Source organism: Mustela lutreola, chromosome 17 (genome assembly GCF_030435805.1).
Source record: "Mustela lutreola isolate mMusLut2 chromosome 17, mMusLut2.pri, whole genome shotgun sequence".
NCBI lineage: Eukaryota > Metazoa > Chordata > Mammalia > Carnivora > Mustelidae > Mustela > Mustela lutreola.
In genome coordinates, this window is record NC_081306.1 from 93,337 (window position 1) to 111,699 (window position 18,363).

At 57.2% G+C, this 18,363-nt stretch overlaps 2 protein-coding genes and 1 long non-coding RNA gene across 4 annotated transcripts; 1 reads left to right on the plus strand and 2 right to left on the minus strand.

Annotated features, from left to right (window-relative positions):
- Window positions 1–107: 107 nt before the first annotated feature.
- Window positions 108–5,581, minus strand: TGFB1I1 (transforming growth factor beta 1 induced transcript 1). 2 transcript variants are annotated; one of them, XM_059155191.1, is made up of 11 exons: window positions 5,475–5,581; window positions 4,048–4,163; window positions 3,874–3,926; window positions 3,628–3,770; window positions 3,377–3,464; window positions 3,146–3,260; window positions 2,848–3,042; window positions 1,747–1,920; window positions 1,444–1,525; window positions 1,030–1,178; window positions 108–797 (listed from the first exon to the last, which is right to left on the minus strand). In XM_059155191.1, exons 1-11 carry the CDS (start codon window positions 5,485–5,487, stop codon window positions 531–533), a joined length of 1,395 nt encoding a protein of 464 aa, XP_059011174.1. In that variant the 5' UTR covers window positions 5,488–5,581; the 3' UTR covers window positions 108–530. The 2 variants fall into 2 exon arrangements, with proteins under 2 accessions (XP_059011174.1, XP_059011175.1); XM_059155192.1 differs by lacking the exon at window positions 5,475–5,581 and adding an exon at window positions 4,384–4,578.
- Window positions 5,582–7,280: 1,699 nt separating this feature from the next.
- Window positions 7,281–12,984, minus strand: ARMC5 (armadillo repeat containing 5). The gene is made up of 6 exons (XM_059155196.1): window positions 12,491–12,984; window positions 10,999–11,106; window positions 10,114–10,900; window positions 9,118–9,623; window positions 8,446–8,578; window positions 7,281–8,358 (listed from the first exon to the last, which is right to left on the minus strand). The coding sequence occupies exons 1-6, from the start codon at window positions 12,966–12,968 to the stop codon at window positions 7,539–7,541; spliced, it is 2,832 nt and encodes a 943-aa protein (XP_059011179.1). The 5' UTR covers window positions 12,969–12,984; the 3' UTR covers window positions 7,281–7,538.
- LOC131819821 (uncharacterized) lies at window positions 12,967–14,537 on the plus strand. The gene is made up of 2 exons (XR_009349339.1): window positions 12,967–13,210; window positions 13,404–14,537. It is a non-coding gene; the product is annotated as an uncharacterized LOC131819821 (long non-coding RNA).
- The last annotated feature ends 3,826 nt before the right edge of the window (window positions 14,538–18,363 follow it).

The following is an 18,363-nucleotide window of genomic DNA, read 5'->3' on the forward strand; positions in this document are numbered from 1 at the left end:
AGGCTACAGGTCCCCCTGAGGCCACAGGGCACGGACCTAGAACGGGCTGCAGCCAGAGCCAGCACGAGAGGCAAGGCATCACCGCGCACAGAGACACCGCACCAGCGTCATGTGGCATGTGTTTTTATGTAGGTAGAAAAAAAAGTGCACAGAACAGTGAGGGTGTGGGGAGCAGGTATGTCCTGGCCTGTCCTCTAGTTAGTGGGACTTGCAAGGGCCCGCCTGCAGTCAGCGGGCTCCCTCAAGGGTGGGAATAAAGTGGAGACCTCAGGTAGGCTGCTTTGCAGTGCAGGACCCACCTATGTGGTCTTGAAATTGGCCGGCCCTTTTGTGAATCTGACCCTAGAGAACTGAAGAGTATAGAATAGAGTACCTCGGGGGTGGGTCTCTCCAGTGGGTGGGGCTTCCCAGGGTGGGCTGGGGAGAGACCCCCCGGGCTCAAAGAGCGTGGCCGAGGCCGTGGGGTCTTTTGGGGGAAGGGTGGGGTCATTAGGGCCTTGGTCTCTCGCGGGGCCAAGCCCCGCAGGCGGTCAGCCGAAGAGCTTGACGAAGCAGGGCTGGCAGTAGGGCTTGCCGGCGCGCTCCTGGAAGGAGCCCTTGGTGAGCGGGCGCAGGCAGAAGGTGCAGGTGAAGTGGTCCGGGTGGAAGCGACGGCCCAGGGCCGACACGCAACGGCCGGTCACCGGGAGGCCGCACGTGGCGCACAACGAGCCGCGCCGCGCGTGGAAATGGTTCTCGCACAGCGGGCGGCCCTCGTGCTCGAAGAAGCTGCCTCCCGAGAAGGGGGCGAAGCATTCCTGGGGGAGGGCGGTAGCGATAGGACAGGTCAGCCGCCAACCCCCAGGCCCAAGCATTCGCTTTAGGAGCTTGATAACCCAACGTGGGAACCCCCCTGCCCACAGCGCCCCTCGACGCGAGGCGCCTGGCCTCGAACACCTGAATCAGTCGCCCGCCCCCGGCTCCAAGCTGGGCTCGCTTGGGTCACGCTTGGGGTCCTCTCCCCACCCCCCAGCCTCGCGCGGGGCGCACCCTGCAGACGAAGCAGTCCGGGTGCCACAGGGCGCTGAGCGCCGAGATGTAGTTGTCCAGAATGGGGCCTTGGCAGCCCTGGCAGCGCGGCGCGAACAGCTGCAGGAAGTCGCGGCGGCAGTAGGGGCGGCCCTCTCGCTCGTGGAAACCTGGGGCGCGACCGAGCAGAAAGAAACAAACCTGCGGGCTGCCCCCGGGCTTGCGAGACCTGACACTGTGGGGCCAGACGAGGGCGGCCAGAATGCGCAGTCGAGAAGGAGGGACCGGGTCTAGGGTGGACGGAGGAGACCGCAGGGGCGCGCGCGGGGGAGAGGGGCCGAGGGCGGGGGACACGTTGTAGGAGGCTGGACCACAGCGGGCTAGGCGGGACCCTGAGCAGACCCGTATCTTTCCAGCCTGGAGCCAAGCTCTCACCCTCATCTCCGAAGGGCTCCCCACAACTGACGCAGCAGAAATGCTCCGGGTGCCAGTGGGTGCCCAAGGCAGTAACCATCTTCTGTGGAGAAGGAACGGGGACACTCAGGGAGGCCCTCCATCCCTTCTACCGTCCCTCTCCCCCCGTGATACTTCCGTGAACGGCTTTAAGGAGGAGTTTGAGGTGCTGGAGACCCAAGTAGGCACTTGGAAGTCAGAGAGAGTGGGCGGAGTCCAAAGGGCCTAGGAGGAGGCAAAGGGGCAGGGCGTGGGTGGGGGTGCTCTGGGAAAGGCGGGGCTCACGTGTCTGATGGGTTGATTGCAGAGGCCACATCGTGGGGAAAAGCGCTCAAAGTAGCATTCAGGGCAGAAGGGGGCTCCGTCCTTCTCAAAGAAGCTGCTGCCTCCCAGGGCCATGGAACAGCCGCCGCAAATGAAGTGCTCAGGGTGCCAAGCCCGGCCCAGCGCAGTCACCACCTGGAGTTGGGGGTAAGGCCTGGGTCAGAGTAGCCCTCGGGCTGCCATGTGCCCAGGGAGCCACGGTTGACATGGCACATTTCAAGTTTTCCTTTTTCTTTTTCTCTTTTTACATTTGACTCCCTTGGCTCATTTCTCCCCTCCCTCCCTGAGAGGTGAGGCTGAAGAACCTAATGTTCGAGTCTGTAAGTGACAGATTCAACCCAGGGCTTCCAGCAGCACAGTGCCTAGGGCCCTCAATAATTTTAGGAGCCCATGAAAATGCTGCAATTACTTTAAAATCAGAAGACAAAAATGAGCTAGAAGGAAATGATTTGATGTATAATATTAATATATTCATCTTTACACCAACACAGTCATAAAGCACAATTTAAAAAATATATTTTTAATGGAGAAAGGGGCCCAAGAAGATGAACGTGCCTAGGGCCCACAAGGGTCATAATGCCACCCTGCTTTGCTAAGATTGGAAGTTTTGGAATGGAAGCAGGGCACCAAATATAGCAGGAGGATCTAGGTCAACCACTGGGCACAGTTGTCATCAATAACATCTACTCAGTCCATAAGCCAAGAATAAGAGCTCACAAACCAGATGCTAGTGGAGGAGAAACTGTCCTTGTTGGTGCCGAGAGATGGTGGGTGGCACCAGTAAGACTTTTGTGAAGACTAAGTGAGATGGAGGTTTATAAAGGAGCTAATACAGTGCCTGCACACAGCGGAACCACAATAAATGGTAACTGAGTCAGAATTCTCATCCTGCCACTTACGTGCTGTGTGACTCAGAGCTTTAGTCTCCTCATCTGTAAAATATGAACAACGGTAATACCCACTTCCCAGAGTCATTTATTAAAAGGGAGCAGCACAAAGTCTGGCTCTCCATAAGGATAGGTCCATGGGTCTCTACCTTTCTACTCACAGGGCCCCACTTACTTGCCCAGCAATAGGTTTATTACAGGAGCCACAGAGACCCTTGGTCTGGGTAGGAACACCACGGCGGCTGAGATCAGACTGCAGCAGCCCCAGCATGGTGTCTAGGCTGCCCTTGCTGGCCGGCCCTGGTGAGGATGGGGAGTCCTCATTCACAGAGCTTGGCTCTGGTGGCTGGGCTGACCCAGACGCTGGAAGCTGCAGCAAAGAGGACACGAGAGTTTAGTCAGCAAAGCAGCAGATGTGGAAGGTCCTAAAAAGGGGTTGGGAAGCCACAAATCCACACTGGCCCACACCCCACCTGATTCACATGGTTTTGGACACGGAAATCCGACAGCGAAGCCATCAATCTATCCAACTCCAGGGTGGCGGAGGTTGCTGAAGGCTTTGGGAGAACCGGAGACGGGCTGGGAGGGCTGTGAAGAACACAGTCTGTATCAGCTCTGAGTCCCCCGGAGGAAGGCATGCTGCCCTCCAGTAACGTGGGTGTCCATCACTTCTCTCCCAGCTCTGCCAACTGTGTCAAACTCACAGGCTGGGCCTTTTCTTGTCCTCACATTGGTCCTCCTTCTGTTCCCCTACAGTCTCCTTGCTTGGAGGGAACTGAGACATTATTTCATCTGCAGAGAGGACAGAAGAGCACTGGACATGGAGCTATACTCTACCCCTGCCAGCTGAGACTCGTGTCCCTCTAGCGCTACCCTGCGAAGAGTATACGCCTCAGTCTCTGCCCTTTCCTGCCCATTCCCCATCCCATCAAGGCCTGTCTCTGTAACCTGGTACCTGTGATGTTGAACTGGGTAGCATTAAGTTCCTGAAGCAACCGGTCTAGCTCACAGAGCCCTGTGCCCAAGACACCGCTGGAAGAGGAGAAGGGAGGGGCCGCAGGGGCTGCAGGCTTTGGGGACCGAGGCTTGCAAACCGTACTGCAAAACAGGGTGGGAATCTGTGTTCAGGGGTGGAGAAGGCCAGCCTCCTTACCTGAGTCTCAGCTGGATTCCCCATCTTCCCAGTTCCCAGGCCCCTCACCTGTATAGATGGTCCTTGTCCCCAGAGGCTCCGGAAGACTCCCCAGACCCCGTCTACAGAGAGGACACATGTGTGGGACGATAGGCCTGTACTTTGTCCCACTCAAACAAAATCCCTCTAGCCTTAGCCAAGCTTGGCCCTAGTGTTACCCCAATCCTTAGTATTGGCTCTCACCTGTGGTTGGTGGCCATAGGGCAGGGGAGCTGTGAGAGGCTCTGGGGTCCGCTCTTTTGGAACCCCCGACCTTGGCATGTGTGAGGTGGTGGTCTCCAGGTCAGACAGCAGGGCATCTGCAGGGAACAGGCCGCCAGGGTGAGCCATTGAGAGGTTAAGGTTAGAGCAGAGACAGGGCCTTAAGAGATTAGAGGGTAAGGGTTCCAAGTAGGCTGTAGTTAAGGAGAGCAGAAGCCAGTATTAAGAGCAGAGGTCAGAAATCAGATGCAAAAACACAGGCCAGACAGAGGCAGAGAAGTGGAAGGGCAGCAAGGAATATTTATGGCCAAAACATACCAAATGGCTCATCTTGGGAGTCCTACACGAAAGCCGCCTGATTCTTTCATTCTCTGCATCTTCCCTGATGCAGTCAAAATTGACTCTTTACTCAAGCCAAATCTGGCTTCCCTCCAAATTGCTCAACTGGCTGTACGCCTGGCACCCAACTTTCTGATCGGATGCTCTTTCTGCCCACTGATTCCTGCCCCCTCCTGCCCCTAAACAGGCCTGCCCAGCCCCGGCCCATGTCCAGGCACTGGCTCCCACCGTATCCTCCTCATTGGCAGGTCTGCGGGGACCTGCTTTCTGATGGGCGTATTTTCCACAGGGCCCTTACCCGGCGGGGCAGCACCCACCATCACAGGGTGCCTGAACCCCTTCTCTAGCCCGGAGAGCACAGCCTTCTGTCCCTTTCAATAGACCAGAAGGAGGAGATGCCTGGGTCCTCCTTCCTCCCCCAAGACACCCCCCCCTCCCCCCCCCCCCCCCCCCCCCCCGCCAGCTCTCGTTCCCAGATGCAGATCCTTTAGACCCTTTCCTTCCCACAACCTAGAACTCCCTGCGCCTTCACTTATTTCTGAGTACCACAGTGGAGCCCTTACCCTCCCCCGGCATCTTGGCACTCATCCATTTTCTTTCTGTCCCCCAAACACCCGACCCCTCCCATATTCAGGGGCGCACAACTCTTTTCTTCCCCAAACCCTGAGATGGACCTGTTTTCTTCTCCAGAATGTGACGTCATAGTCTGCTTTCCAGACTACCTTCCCAATGCCTGGACCCCAGACCCCTTTGACCCCTCCTTCCCCAGCGCCCCCGAGCCCAGGTGCCCGCGGGTGGGCGCTGCGCCCGCCCGCCCGTTCGTCGGCAGCTCGCGACGGAGCAGCTGAGCGAGGGAAGGAGGGAGCGAGCGGCCGGTCCCGGGAGAGGCAGGAAGGGAGAGGCAGGAAGGGGGACGTGGAGTCGGAAAGGAGGCGCAGGCAGAGACCAGAACCCAGAAGACCCGAGGCGGGGGTGGGGAGACGAGGGGAGTGCGCGGGGTTCCCAGCAGCGGAGAGCGGGTCCGGAGGGCGGTGGGGAGCTGCGGACCAGGGGACCCGAGCCCCACTCACCCAGGTCCTCCATGGCGGGGCGCGGGCGCTCCGCGCGGGGCGAGCAGGGCGGGGGCTGTGTCCGGTGGGGGCGGGGGGCGGGGGGGACGTCCGGGAGTTGGAGGCCCGGCCGTGACCATGTAAGGAAGCCGGGACCCGCTGGGATGGGGCTGGGGGGGGGGCGGGGGTGCAAAGAACGGGAGAACTCGGGGTGGGGGCGTGTATGGGAGGGAGGGCCGCGGCCCACCCGGGCCCAGCCCGCTCGGCTGCTGCCGCGGAGGCAGCCACACCCCAGCCTCGGCCTCCGCCGCCGGGAGCTGGGGCGGCCAGAGCCCGAGTCAGAGAAGCGGCTCTCCCAGGCCAGGATCGAACTCTTAGACACACACTGAGGACCCCAAGCAAACGCGTCCCAAAGCTAGCAACCGGAGTCCTGTGTAGAGTCCTGTGCACTCAGGCCATTCTTGGGATACTTGCTCCAGACAGAATTTTTGGGTTGACGGCAGGAGTAATGGTTCTAAGGATCAGGCAACAGGTTCAGAGACCTTCCGTTAGAGACCCTAACAGGGACATGAACAGAGATCCCAAAGGGCACATCTACCAGAAACAAATCGCTCAGAAACAGAGACAGACAGACAGACGCAAGGAACTGTCCCACCCTCTCAGCCAGGACCTTCTCTCTCAGACTTGGAAACAGACATAGACATGGGCACACTGAACTCGGGCCCAAACCCCATGAAGCCTCAGCAGAAACATGCCCAGGCAGCCAGACCACAGCCAGCCTTCAGGACAAAGCCCTTCCTTCCCCAACACTGAGGTAACCCAGACCTGTTCCAAAAGAGCCCTTTCTCGAGATACTGATGAACATAGACACTCGAGACACAGAGTCCAGTCACAGCGGAACCTTCCCTGGCCTGGGACCTTGAGAAGTCAAAGTGGAAATGAACACTTAGATATGTACGGACAGACACAGTAATGTTGCAGCCACTGGACTGTGGGTCTCAATCCACATGAGTCCTGGACTGTGGCCCTCAGGCCAGCAGCAAGCTCAAGCGACCTGGGAAGCTTCTTAAAAATACCGATGCCCAGGGTATCCTTCCCTCAATCCAGTTCACTGAGGAAGGGCCTAGACATCAACATTTTTAAAAGCTCTCTGGGTGATTCTCATGCACAGCCTGAGGACAGAGAGCTGGACACAGAAGCACAGTGACAGCAAGAGCCAACCTTAGCTCCCCAGACCCAGTCCAGGCACACTCCTCAGTCAGGCTAGTGAGCTGGGATCCAGGTGATAGACAGACCCTGCCCTGAGAGACCAAAGCACAACATAAGCCCTTCCCTTGCCTGAATGCACCCGAGGCTCTGGCTCTCTCGGAGTGAAATTAAGGCAGGACCTGCCTTAGGGACTCCAGGAACACAGCAGGTCCTCCCTTAGGCCAATAGCAGAAGGCTACTTGGCCCAAGAGATGAAAACAGACCCAGACTCTGAAGGCTCAAGATGGGTGAAAGACACTCAGTTAACAGTAATGCCAAGGCCTTGGACATACTTTCCCACACTTACTGCATTCCCTCAGCCCAGCCCCTTCATCCCTGACCAGAGTCTGTGTGTCTAGGTGGGTATTTGTCTGAGCAATGAAGTTGCGTGAGCAGGAAGCAGGCTTCCCCCCACATACTCTATTCTATCCCAGGACTCCAGGAACTTACTTATTAAACTCCTACATGCTCGGGGTAGCCTATACTGAGATACAGCAACCTGAAAAAGATCCTGGTGGATTGGGGGGGGGGGGGGTAGGGGGAGTCCCACAGGAAAGTAAGCAGAGACACCACACAATATGAGTATCCAACCCCGAAGTTTTTAATCTCAACTCTGGAAGGCTAGGCCAGGCCAGGTGCCTGACGCCCTGGGCTGCTCTCCTTCTGCGGGCCGCATACTCCAGCTGTGGCCTGGCCTTCTCACTCCTGCGTCTTCAGCCCGCTGTCCTGGGGCAGAACTCCATTCTCTCATCAGTCTTTGACGGTAACTTCTGCTCGGCCTCCTCTTGTGCTGCCCGGAAGGAGTCCTCCTTCATAGCCGACCCATCCCAGGGGACATCAACAGTCTACGCTGGAACCCTTGCCTCCCATTTCAACCCCCATCACCACAGCCAGTAAAGCCTCAGTCAGAGGCCCTGCCTCCTCTCCTGCTGCCTCCACAAGCCCCACTAAGGCCAAGGCCCGCTTCCGCGGGCACTGCCCTGGGCCCAGGGTCCAGCGGGCACAATGGGCAACCAACCGGGGCCGGCCCAAGCGGAATACCTCACCCACGGACTCTGGGCCACCATGGGGTCCAAGGTGGATACGGCTCACAGCCTCTTCCAGCTCCTCCTCCAGCCCAGGCAGCAAGAAACGGCCAGCAGCCTCCAGGGCCTCCTCAGCTTCTGAGCCCAGCAGGGGCTGGCCTGGTGGGGGAATTGGCCCCAGGGCCGCCCCACAGCCCCGGCAACCATGCAAGTGATGCAGGATAGGCCGGGCTGCACTGGGTGACAGGCCTCGAAGCGGCACCAGGTCCATCTGGGCTTCGGCAAAGCTGCCGGCTAGCAGAGCCCGGAAGAAAGGTGAGGCAGTAGCTGAGGCAGCGCGCCGGGCAGGGAGCCGTAGGCCCGAGTCCAGCAGGAAGTGCAGGTCAGGGGCTAGGATGGGGGCTGGGCCCAGCAGAGGTTCATAGAGGCAAGGGGATGGGGAATCTAGGTCCAGCGGGACTGGAGATAAAAGGGCTGGAATCGCCGTGGGAGACACCAGGCCCTGGAGGCAGGAAAGGGAGTCTGCAGCAAAGAAGAGGAACAGTGGATGTGGAGCTGGCCGAGTTAGTGCCGAGAGGAGGAGACGGAGGCCACCCTGGTCCAAAAGTAGCCGGCGCCACAGAGAGGGTTTCCTTTGGGAAGAAAGGTGAAAACGGGTGACACTGCAGAATAGCAACTTTGCTCCCCTGACCCCTATGAGACACCCACATCCTCCTCACCGACAGATGAAGGGAAGGGTCAGTGCACAGGCCACACGGTCCTCAGGGCTTCCAGAGAGCAGCAGGTGAGTGAGGGCACCCACTCCAAAGGGTGATTCAGCCTGCACGGTCAAGTTCTGCAGCAACATCTCACCTGCGGAGATGAACAGAGCTGATCAGCTTGAGAGTTGATGTCCCGACTCCGGCAAAAGCCTTAGGGGCCGTAAGAGGGGATGACTGCAGGCCCTGGAGAGAAAGGGTCCAGATGCTAGGAAATAGAGGTCAAGGACAAGAACAAAGTGTGACGGTCAGGAAGTGCAGTCGGAACGCAGAAGACAGAGCCCGCCCTTGCAGTGCTGGGAGTAGTGGGAGGTCACGGGGCCTCAGCTGTGGGTTTTCTAATCAGGATGCCCCGTGGGAAGGCAATCAGGACAATGCAGAACCAAGAGCAGAGCAGATGAGATAAAGCAATACAGACAAGCACAATTCTAAGTTGTTGGGGCTACACCTGGTGTTGGGGTATCTGGGCCCCAAGACTTGGGCAGAACTTTGCATCCCGGGAGTCCCTCTCCCCCTCCCATGTGCTGGCTGAAGTTGATGGTTAGGCTGGAGAAGGCAGGGAGAGCCATGAGTGGCAAGGTGAGGTTCTCGGTCCAGAACTAGAGGGGGATGGACCTCTTATGGGAGACACACCCAGCTCCCGGTGCTGGCGTCGGGCGGGCCGGGCACGTAGTGTGGGCCAGTCATCTGGAGCAACGCCTAACACAAGCCAGGCACGCAGCAGTGCGGCACCGTAGCTGCGCACGAAGGCCTCGAGACAGGCGGGGTTGCAGGTAAGGCGTGCCAGGATGCGCAGTGCACGTGGGCTCGGTGGGCCCGGCGAGCCTGTCACATAGGCCAGCAGGCCACACAGGGCTGAGCCGGTCACCAATGCCCCACTTGGGTCGGGAGCCTGGGAGAATCGGGACAGTAGCAGCAGCGCTGGCCCCTCACGGCCCCAAGGCTCCTCAGAGGTGGCTGCAGGGCTCCGCCCTGGTGTGCGCAGCGTGCGAGGCGTCCGCAGTGAGGCTGGGCCCAGGGCGGGGCTGGTTGGCTCAGCTGGCTCTGGGGGTGGTGGAGGCGGGGGACATCGCTCAGGGGACCAGTCAGGAGAGATGTCTCCCGGGCCTGCGGCGTAGCCCTCAGAGACCAGCCACGACCTGCAGAGGGAGAAAGGAGAGACTGAACCCAGAGCCAAGGTAATGGAGCAGGGCCAAAAGAGCGGTCATGCAAAAACAGGTGCCTGAAGCCAGGAAGAAGACGTGGGGCCACGGGGAGATAGGAAAGAAAGAGAAATGGAGGCAAAAAAACACCCAACTCATTTAGCAATTACGGATGCCTATGGGCCAATTATGTGCCAAGCCCAGTATTAGGTACTGGGCACAAACAATGAACAAAACTAAAGTCCCCATCCTCCTAGAATTTATATTCTAGCGAGGGCCAAACAGAACAAAATAAAAAAGGCCCAGTGAACTGTCTGGGTCCCAAAGTTCAGAAGTGCTGGGGTACAGCCAAGGCCAAAGGTAGACCTGGTGGTCTTGCCCAGGGAGAATGAGTCAATAAGAGTCCTACTGAGACCGAGTTGGGGGGGGATGAGGGTAGTGAAGAGCACCAGAGCCCTGCATCCTCAGCAATCAGGTGGAGACTCGCCTTAGGCTTCGGAAGCTTCCGGCCTCTGCCCTCTCAGGGGTCCGCTCCTCAGGGAAGTCCCAAGAAGCAGCTTCTCTTCCCTCTTCTTCCTCATCACCAGCATCGCCACACAGCTGCCCAGCCAAGAGCGGTACAAGTCCCAGAGCTTGTAGCCGGCCCAGGGCTCCAGTGTCATACAGGAAGCCCACAAGGGCAGCCACGACACGAGGGTGCCAGGCACTGGCACGCGGGTCCCGCAGCAGACCCATCAATAGCTCCAAACCACCTGCATCCCGCAGCCGGGCCCGGTTGATGGCCTCCCGGCACAGCAGGCACACAGCCCGCACCAGGGGCTGCTGGGAGGCTGGGCCAGCTCCATTAGGCCCCCTACGCCGTCGGAGCTCACCTAGTAGTACCTCCACACCACCAGCATTGCCCAGTGCAGGCCGTACAAGGCCTTGGGCACACAAGTTGGCAAGGATCAGGATAGCTGCCTCTCGTACTGCCTTTTTGGGGTGGGAGGCCAAACTGACCAGTGGTCCTAGCCCCCCACCCAGACTTAGCTGCTCAGCACAGGCCCGGGAGCAACCTCGACTCAGCTCCAAGAGCGCACGCACTAGGGCCAAGGTCAGCGCAGGGTCTGGGGCAGCGGCCAGAAGCTCAGCCAGAGGGCGTACTGCCCCCTGCTGTGCCAGGGCCAGGCGGTGCTGGGGTGAGTCCGCCAGGTTGCGGAGGGCACGCACCACACTCTGCAGGCATTGGGAGTCCTGGCAGGCTGTCAGGCTCTCAACGAGCAGAGGAACAGCACCTGGAGAGAGAAGAGGAGGACAAAGAGGAAGCAAGGAGATAACCACGCCCCTCCGCCACCCCAAGCCCCAGCTGACGCCACACTCATAGCCTTCTCACCCGCAGAATGGATGTCCCCACAGCTCTCAGGTTCCATAGCTAAGTTCCCCAGAGCCCGGGCTGTTCGGTTCTGGATGCTGTCTGTCTTCACACATTGAAGAATAGTCACTGCAAGAGAATTTGGCCTCTTGAGGGTCCTACCTCTTCGTGTCTCTCTCATTAATGACCTCAAGAACGTGACCTGAGATTGTCAGGGAAGGCCTTTGGAAGAAGCTAATACCGGATAGGTCTGGAAGGTTAAATGGGTCAATATTTGTTAGGAAGATGGTGGATGCGGATGTTACAGGGCATTTCAGATTTGGAAGCGCCCCTTGCCAAGGCCCAGAATTGAGATCCAGTGTCTGTGCCGGGCCTCAGAATACCAGGCCGAGAGATCAGGCAGGACTGGAATATGAGGGCCCTGGGAACCACACAGGATCTCAAGAACAGTAGGGCTGCGATGCAGTCTGGCAACCAGATTGAGGAGAAAGGATTATAGAGAAGGAACAAGGCAAGGGAAGCAGCAGGAGGCTGTCCCCGTTGTTAAGGTGGGAGAGTGGCCTAAACCGAGTCAGCTCCCAGCACGGCCGTCCCGGGCACCAGTCCCCGAGCACGGATGCGGGAAGGGTGAATGCGGACGGACTCGGCAGAGATTCACCATGAGGAAGAGCGGCCGATGATGCGCGTCACGCGCTAACAGCAAAGCCAGTAATTTACTGAGGACTTAATGTGCCAGGCCTCCCGCCAAACACGTTGCGGCCGATGCACGAGAGGCCAGGAGTCTGTTCCAGCTCCGGCAGCCGGTGCTCCCCACAGGGCCACTGGGGGCGCCAACTGGGCTGGTAAACAGAAAAGCCTGTTTTGTCTTTAAGATTTTATTTATTTGAGCGCGCGAGAGAGGGCGAGCAGAAGCGGGGGAAGCAGCCGACGCTCGCGGAGCAGAAAGCCGGTGCGGGGCTCGGATCAGGACCTGAGCCCAAGGCGGGCCGGGCCGACCGAGCACCCGGGGCCCCGCGTGTTCTCCTCCGTTCGGATTTGTTCTTCTCGCGCTGGTTTTTAGGGACTCGCAGTGCCAGCCCGTCCTGGGACCTCCGGCGGTGGGAGGGCGCGATCCCTCCACAGTGGGTTCTTTCTCCCTGCAGACACAGGACACTTTCCGGCCCCCGGTCGTGGAACGGTCGCCCTCTGCAGGGCCACGCCGTAGGCATTAAGTGTCTGCTATAAACCCTACAACCTCATAAATCACCTACAAGTCACCGCATCACCCCTGGCCTCCACCGGCCCGGATTCGAGGAGGCCATCGACACCCAGGTCCTGCCTGCAACGCTCTGATCTGCTCAGGTTCAGGCGTCATCTCTACAGAAGGCCGGAGGGTTGGAGAGGCATGGGGGTCTCCGCTCGGAAAGGTCCCGCCTTCCCGCGGCACCACGAAGAGCTCAAAACCCCGCCCAGGCCCGGAGCCAGAAGTTGCAGCGCGCGGAACCCTTCCAGGAGAGGAGGGCGGGGCACTTACCCAAAGGGAGGATGCCTCCGAGCCTGCGCACTTCAGCCCGGCACGCCCCTTCCGTACAGCAGTTGGCTAGGATGCTGAGCGCCAAGTCCAGAGTCTTGCGCAGGCGCGCTGGTGGCGAGGGCGCCGACGCCGCCGCAGCGGAGGGGGTAGGGCCCGGCGAAGGGGCGGGGCCAGCAGAAGTCGCTGACTCGACGGACGAGGGGGCGGAGCCGGCGCCAGCCTGGGACGGGGCGGGACCCGCTGCAGCCGCTCGCCGTAGCAGAGCGAGAAGGGGGCGGAGCCCGCCGCGCGCCCGGAAGCGCTCGATTCCCCCTGCAGCCTTGACGTGGCGCGTGCGGAGGGCTAAGAGCGCACGGCCCAAGGGTGTCTCGTTGGTAGCTGTGTCCTTTCCCCCACCTAGACCCTCCCCGGCCGCCGCCGTGAGCTGCGCGAGGCAGAACGAGAGCGAGTCCGTGAGGGTCGGTTTCGCAGCCGCCATCTTGGCTCAAGCCTAAGGCTCCGCCCCCCTCCGCGCCGCTCCTCCGGAGGAGCGGAACTGGAGGAGAGGGGCGTGGCCAGGCACCTCCTCTCTGACGCCTTTTAAGTGGCGCCACCGCAGTTAGTTTGCAAGTTGGAAGTCGTAGTTCTCGGTCCCGGGACTCTAGACGGTCGCGGAAGGCACTAGAGAGTAGTGGTTATCTAATCGCTGAGCAAACCCAAGCGCGTGTGGTGCACGCTGGGGTATGTGGTCGGCGCCGGGCCGAGCGCGCCTGCGTTAGGACAGAGGAGGGGTCCAGGGGGCTCGCAGCGGACTGGTGCCTTTGGAGAACCCAGGCATCCGACCTGGGGCCTCAGGACCGTGCGGCTCCAGGGGGCGTGGCTACTCCACCCCCCACCCGGCGTGTTCACTACAGCGACCGCCTTTTCCTTCCAGCTCGCTTCCCTGCCCCACAGGGATCGCCCGGCCACCGACGTCCGCGCTGACGGGCTCAGACTCGGAAGCCAGGTCCGCAGGATGAAGCGCCTGACAGCGGCGGCCGATGGGAAGCTCTTGCTCAGTTAGGTGAATGAGAGGGTTAAACCTACCGAGACCGGGCGCTGCCACTTCCTAGAGCGGCATTTCCGGTTCCGGGGCCGGCCCCGGGCCCCACCCCACCCTGGGTGGGGAAAGGCTCGCGGCGACCCTCCCCTTCCGAGCGGCGTGGCTGGCGTCTGGGAGAGCTCTTTCTTCGCTGCGCCGTAGTGCGCGTCGCCGGAAGTGGCGAGGGGAGCCGGAGGGGGCGGCGCGGTGCGGGAGGGGGCGGCGCGGTGCGGGAGGGGGACGTCCGGATCTGGGGCGCCCGGAGCTCCGCGCCCCGCCCCGCCGTGTGCACGCCCCAGCCAGCCTCCTGGGAAACAGGCCCGAATGCCGCTGGCGGTCAGGCTCTGGCCCAGGGAGGAAGCCGTTAGCAGGACCAACTGCCTTGCGCTCCCCAAGGCCGCGGAGTGCTGGGAGGTGCGCTGACCGGAGCCCGCTTCCCGGGCCTCTTTCACGCAGAAGTGATGTGGGAAACAGAGGCGGAAGAGAAGTGGTTCCACTTCCTTGCTGCCCGCAGACCCCGGGCAAGCCCGTGAAAGAGGCAGAGGGACATTCCTCTAGGGACTCGACGGCCTCAGTGTTACTGCTGGGCTGAGGGCCAAGGGCGATCCTAGCTCCACCCACCCCCACCCCCGCCGTGCTCAGGATCCTGTAAATCTATTTTAACATAAAAATTCTTTAGAAACTTCCTTTAGCTCTGTCCCCTAAGATACATGTTAGCAATCGTCCCCCAAGCATATGACCCACTGATCCACATCTTCAGGGCCTCATGTCTAAGTTTCCACTAAACAGTAGTGGTCTTTCCTAGTAACAGCTAGCCCCCGCAGGATCCTGGAATCCTTGTTTCCAAAATACCTGGGAGGCTTACACTAGCCCTAACCCTCTCCCAACTTGAAAGTATAGAATGGGCCCTCCTCATGACCCCATGGCAGCTCTTTCTGCTCACAGGTCATGTCCCTGTACTTTAAATAAAACTACCTTTTTGCACCAGACATGTTTCAAGAATTCTTCCTTGGCCATCAGCTTTGAACCCTAACCTCTCCCACACATCAAAAGCAGCCATGCAGGTAAGAATCCCTACTGTTGTTCAGAGTGTGACAAAAGTTTCCAGCGTGGCTCAGATCTAGTTAAGCGCTACCAGGTACACACTGGTCAGAGCCTATACCTCTGCCCTGAGTCTGGCCGTTGCTTCAGCCTCAGCTCCAACCCTGTGCAACACCGTGGTTTCCCACTCAGGCCTCCAGCCCTACAAGTTCCATAAGCTCCTGGAATACAGGGAGGCTTTTGGCTGCGGCTTCAACCTGGTTAAACACCAACAGAGCACATCAGTGAATAGCTCCATACCTGCTGAGTGTGATAAGACTTTCAGCATTAGGTCCATTCTAATCCAGCACCAGCTCACACACAGGGGCAAGAAGCCCTATGGCTATGGGGACTGCAGTAAGAGCTTCAGCCTTAGCTCTTAAGTTTTTGTAGGTCCAGCACTCACACAGGGATGTGCAGCCCTTACTGCTGTGCCTGGTCTGGTGCCAGCTTTGGGCACAGCTTTTATATGCTCAAGTACCAGCATTCACACACTGGAGAGACTCCTTGTAATTGCAATGAATGTGACAAGAAGTTCACCAAAAGCTCATACTGTCTATGGCACCAGCATACTCATAAATGACTAAGCATTGTGTGGCTTTGGTGAGCACACCCAAATCATTGAGCACCAGTGCATCCACTTGGGTGAACAACCCTATGCCTGCTCAGAATGTGGCAAAAGCTACTACCACAGCTCCGTGCTCCTTAAACACCAGAGCTCGCACACAGGCCAGATGCCCTATAAATGCTCCAGTTGCAGCAAGAGTTTTGTAGACAGTTCAGATCTGCTTCAGCACCAACATACTCACACAAGCCATAAGCCTTACACTTGCAGTGAGTGTGGCAAGAGCTTCACCCGAGTTCCCACCTGCTCATCCACCAGCTGGCCCACAGTGATGAGAAGCCCTGTGTCTGCAATGTGGCATTTACCAGCAGCTCCAGCCTGGGCCAGCACCAATAGATGCAGCAGAGCAGCTGCCCTGCCGTTATCCCTGGCAACTTCCAAACTGGTTCTAACTTTGGTCCAGTCCTCAAGGAGCCTGAGCATCACTAAGTAAATCTTCTTCCTGCTCCTCTAGGGCTGTTGATTCATGAACTGAATCAGGGAAATCCAGGCTGGAAGAATTAGAACAGTAGAGCCTTCAAAGAGCCTTCCTCCAAAAGAAGGCTTAGCCCTGTTTTTCGAGGCCCCAGAGACAGAACCCCAGCTGGAGGCTGTGTTTTGCATGGTAGGAGCTACCCTTGACTGGCCCAGCTGCTTCCAGAAGTAGGAGACCTTTGGCTGCTGCTAACCAGATCCCTTTACAGGCCTAAGGAATGATGGGATTAATCATTCCAAGAGTAACAACTGCCTCCTCCCAGAGGAGTGGAGCCAGATGTCAGGCACTCCTGTGAGGAACACAGTTTGTGGGGGGTACCTAACCTCCATAGGGGATCAAAAGGAAGTCTGGGTTCTGGCAGAAGGACCAGAGAATTTGTACCTGGGAATGCTATGTGAACTCTGGGGATGTGACCCCGTGAAAGGACAGTCTTGATGGAGTAAAGCTAGGGCTGGTGGGCCTGGAGCCAAACCAAAGGACCGGGAGACCTGTCTGTTGTGACATTTTTAGGCAGTGACAAATGGCCCAAGGTTTGCCATCTGCCCCTTTCCCTTCTCTAATCCCTTCTGTTGTGGGGTCCCCAGATCCTTTGTCAGATCCCTCCACAGAGAAAAGGTGGTAAAGTTTCACTTGTGCATCTCATAAAGTTCACATTGAAAACTGAATGTGGCTCTTTTGCTTGGGCATTGGAGAGAGTTTCCTAAATAAATGCAATTTTGGGGGGAAAACTTATAGAAGCCAGAGGGAGGCTTCCCAAAGCACTACATCATCTATTCCCAGAGCAGAGTCCAAGCTGTGAGGGACTTCTTTTTCCTTCCCATAACTGCTGTGTTCCTGGGAGAAGCCCCCGCGAGTCTTTATGAGGTTGGAAGAGGCTTAATGCCCACCCTTGTGTAACCTTCCACCATCAGCCCCATGCATGCAGCACACTATCCCCAAATTTTGCCTCCTTTTATCAGGTTTGCTGCATCTGGAATTATATTTAGGTATAATAGGAGTAAAGGAAAGGAATGTGGAGCAACCCCTCTCTCAGCTTCTAACAGAATGTCCAGGTCTCTCTCTTCCTAGCTATGTGAGCTTGGACAGGCCTACCTCTTCTGATCTTAAGTTTCTTCATGTATAATACAGGAATGATGACGGCTGCCTCTCAGCATTGTGTTGAGGATCCATGCGATCATGCTCATGATGGACCTGGGCAAAGGGGTGACTCTAAACCTCAGCTCTCCTATATCCTTCAAGTCTGGAGCATTTTTGCTAGTAGTGTCAGTTAAGGAAAGCACCATACCAGCTCGTGTGCTAGCTCCCCCATAAAGTTACAGAAAAGAGCAAGCAGACTTTGTCCTGGGATAGCTTGGTGTCATGAAGGAGACGGACTCAGGACCGTTAATAACACAGAGTGGACAATCCCGGCAGTGGAGAAAAGAGCTTGCCAGGACCAATCCGCGAGGCTTCACTGAGGTAACATCGGATTAATACTACAAGCTGGGAGCAACATGGGGATGGGCACGGGGACTTCCCTTGATGAGGGGAAGGATTCTTGCTATGTTTCCCATCAGTGGCACTTCAAAGAGCACAAGCTAGGGTCTGAGTCGAAGGCCTGAATCCCCAGCACATGCAGAATTGGCACTCAGTAAATAGTTGTTACCATAGGGTCCTGCTTATACTGCTTACCTGTGTTGGGTCGTTCCTTCTTCAAAGCTCTATTACGTGTGCTACAAAATCTGTAATTGCATACGAATATTAGGTATATGGTAGAGTTAGGCCTGGGAGATTTGTTTGCAAATCTTTGGAAGCTAATTTCTCACATTAAGGCAAGAATTTCTGGGCTCCGTCTCCTCTCAAATTGCTATGTGCTAGTAAATCTCTTATCTCCTCCTTTAGGCAATATTTATTTATTTATTTATTTTAGTGTGTCTATTGCTTTTATAATCCTAAAAAGATTAAAGTTGGGGTGTCTGGGTGGCACAGTCTGTTAAGTGTACAACTGTTGGTTTTGACTCAGGTCTGATCTCTGGGTTGTGAGATTGAGACCCACATTGGGCTCTGCACTCAGCAGGGAGTCTGAGTTTCTCTTTCACTTTCCCACTGCCCCTCCCTAGCCCCTCTAAAATAAATATCTTTTTAAAAACATTAAATTCATATGATGATGACTGTTATCCATTTATCCCTCATCTATGGAGAAATTAAAATACATCAGTATTTATTTTAAATGGTTTTTACTACAAGAAGAATAATTGTTTATTTATTTATTTTTAAAAAGATTTTATTTATTTATTTGGCAGACAGAGATGACAAGTAGGCAGAGAGGCAGGCAGAGAAAGAGGGGGAAGCAGGCTCCCTGCTGAGCAGAGAGCCCGATGCAGGACTTGATCCCAGGACCCTGAGATCATGACCTGAGCCGAAGGCAGAGGCTTTAACCCACTGAGCCACCCAGGCACCCCAAGGATAATTGTTTAAATAAACACACATACACAGTAAAATTCAAAACAAAACACACAGTGAAGTTTGCTGTCTCTGGTCTAAGCACTGTGTGTGTGTGTGTGTGTGTGTGTGTGCGCGCGCGCGCGCATATTGACACAATGGACCCAATATTTAAATCAGGAGATTTCACATCCCAACCTAGATTTCTAGTT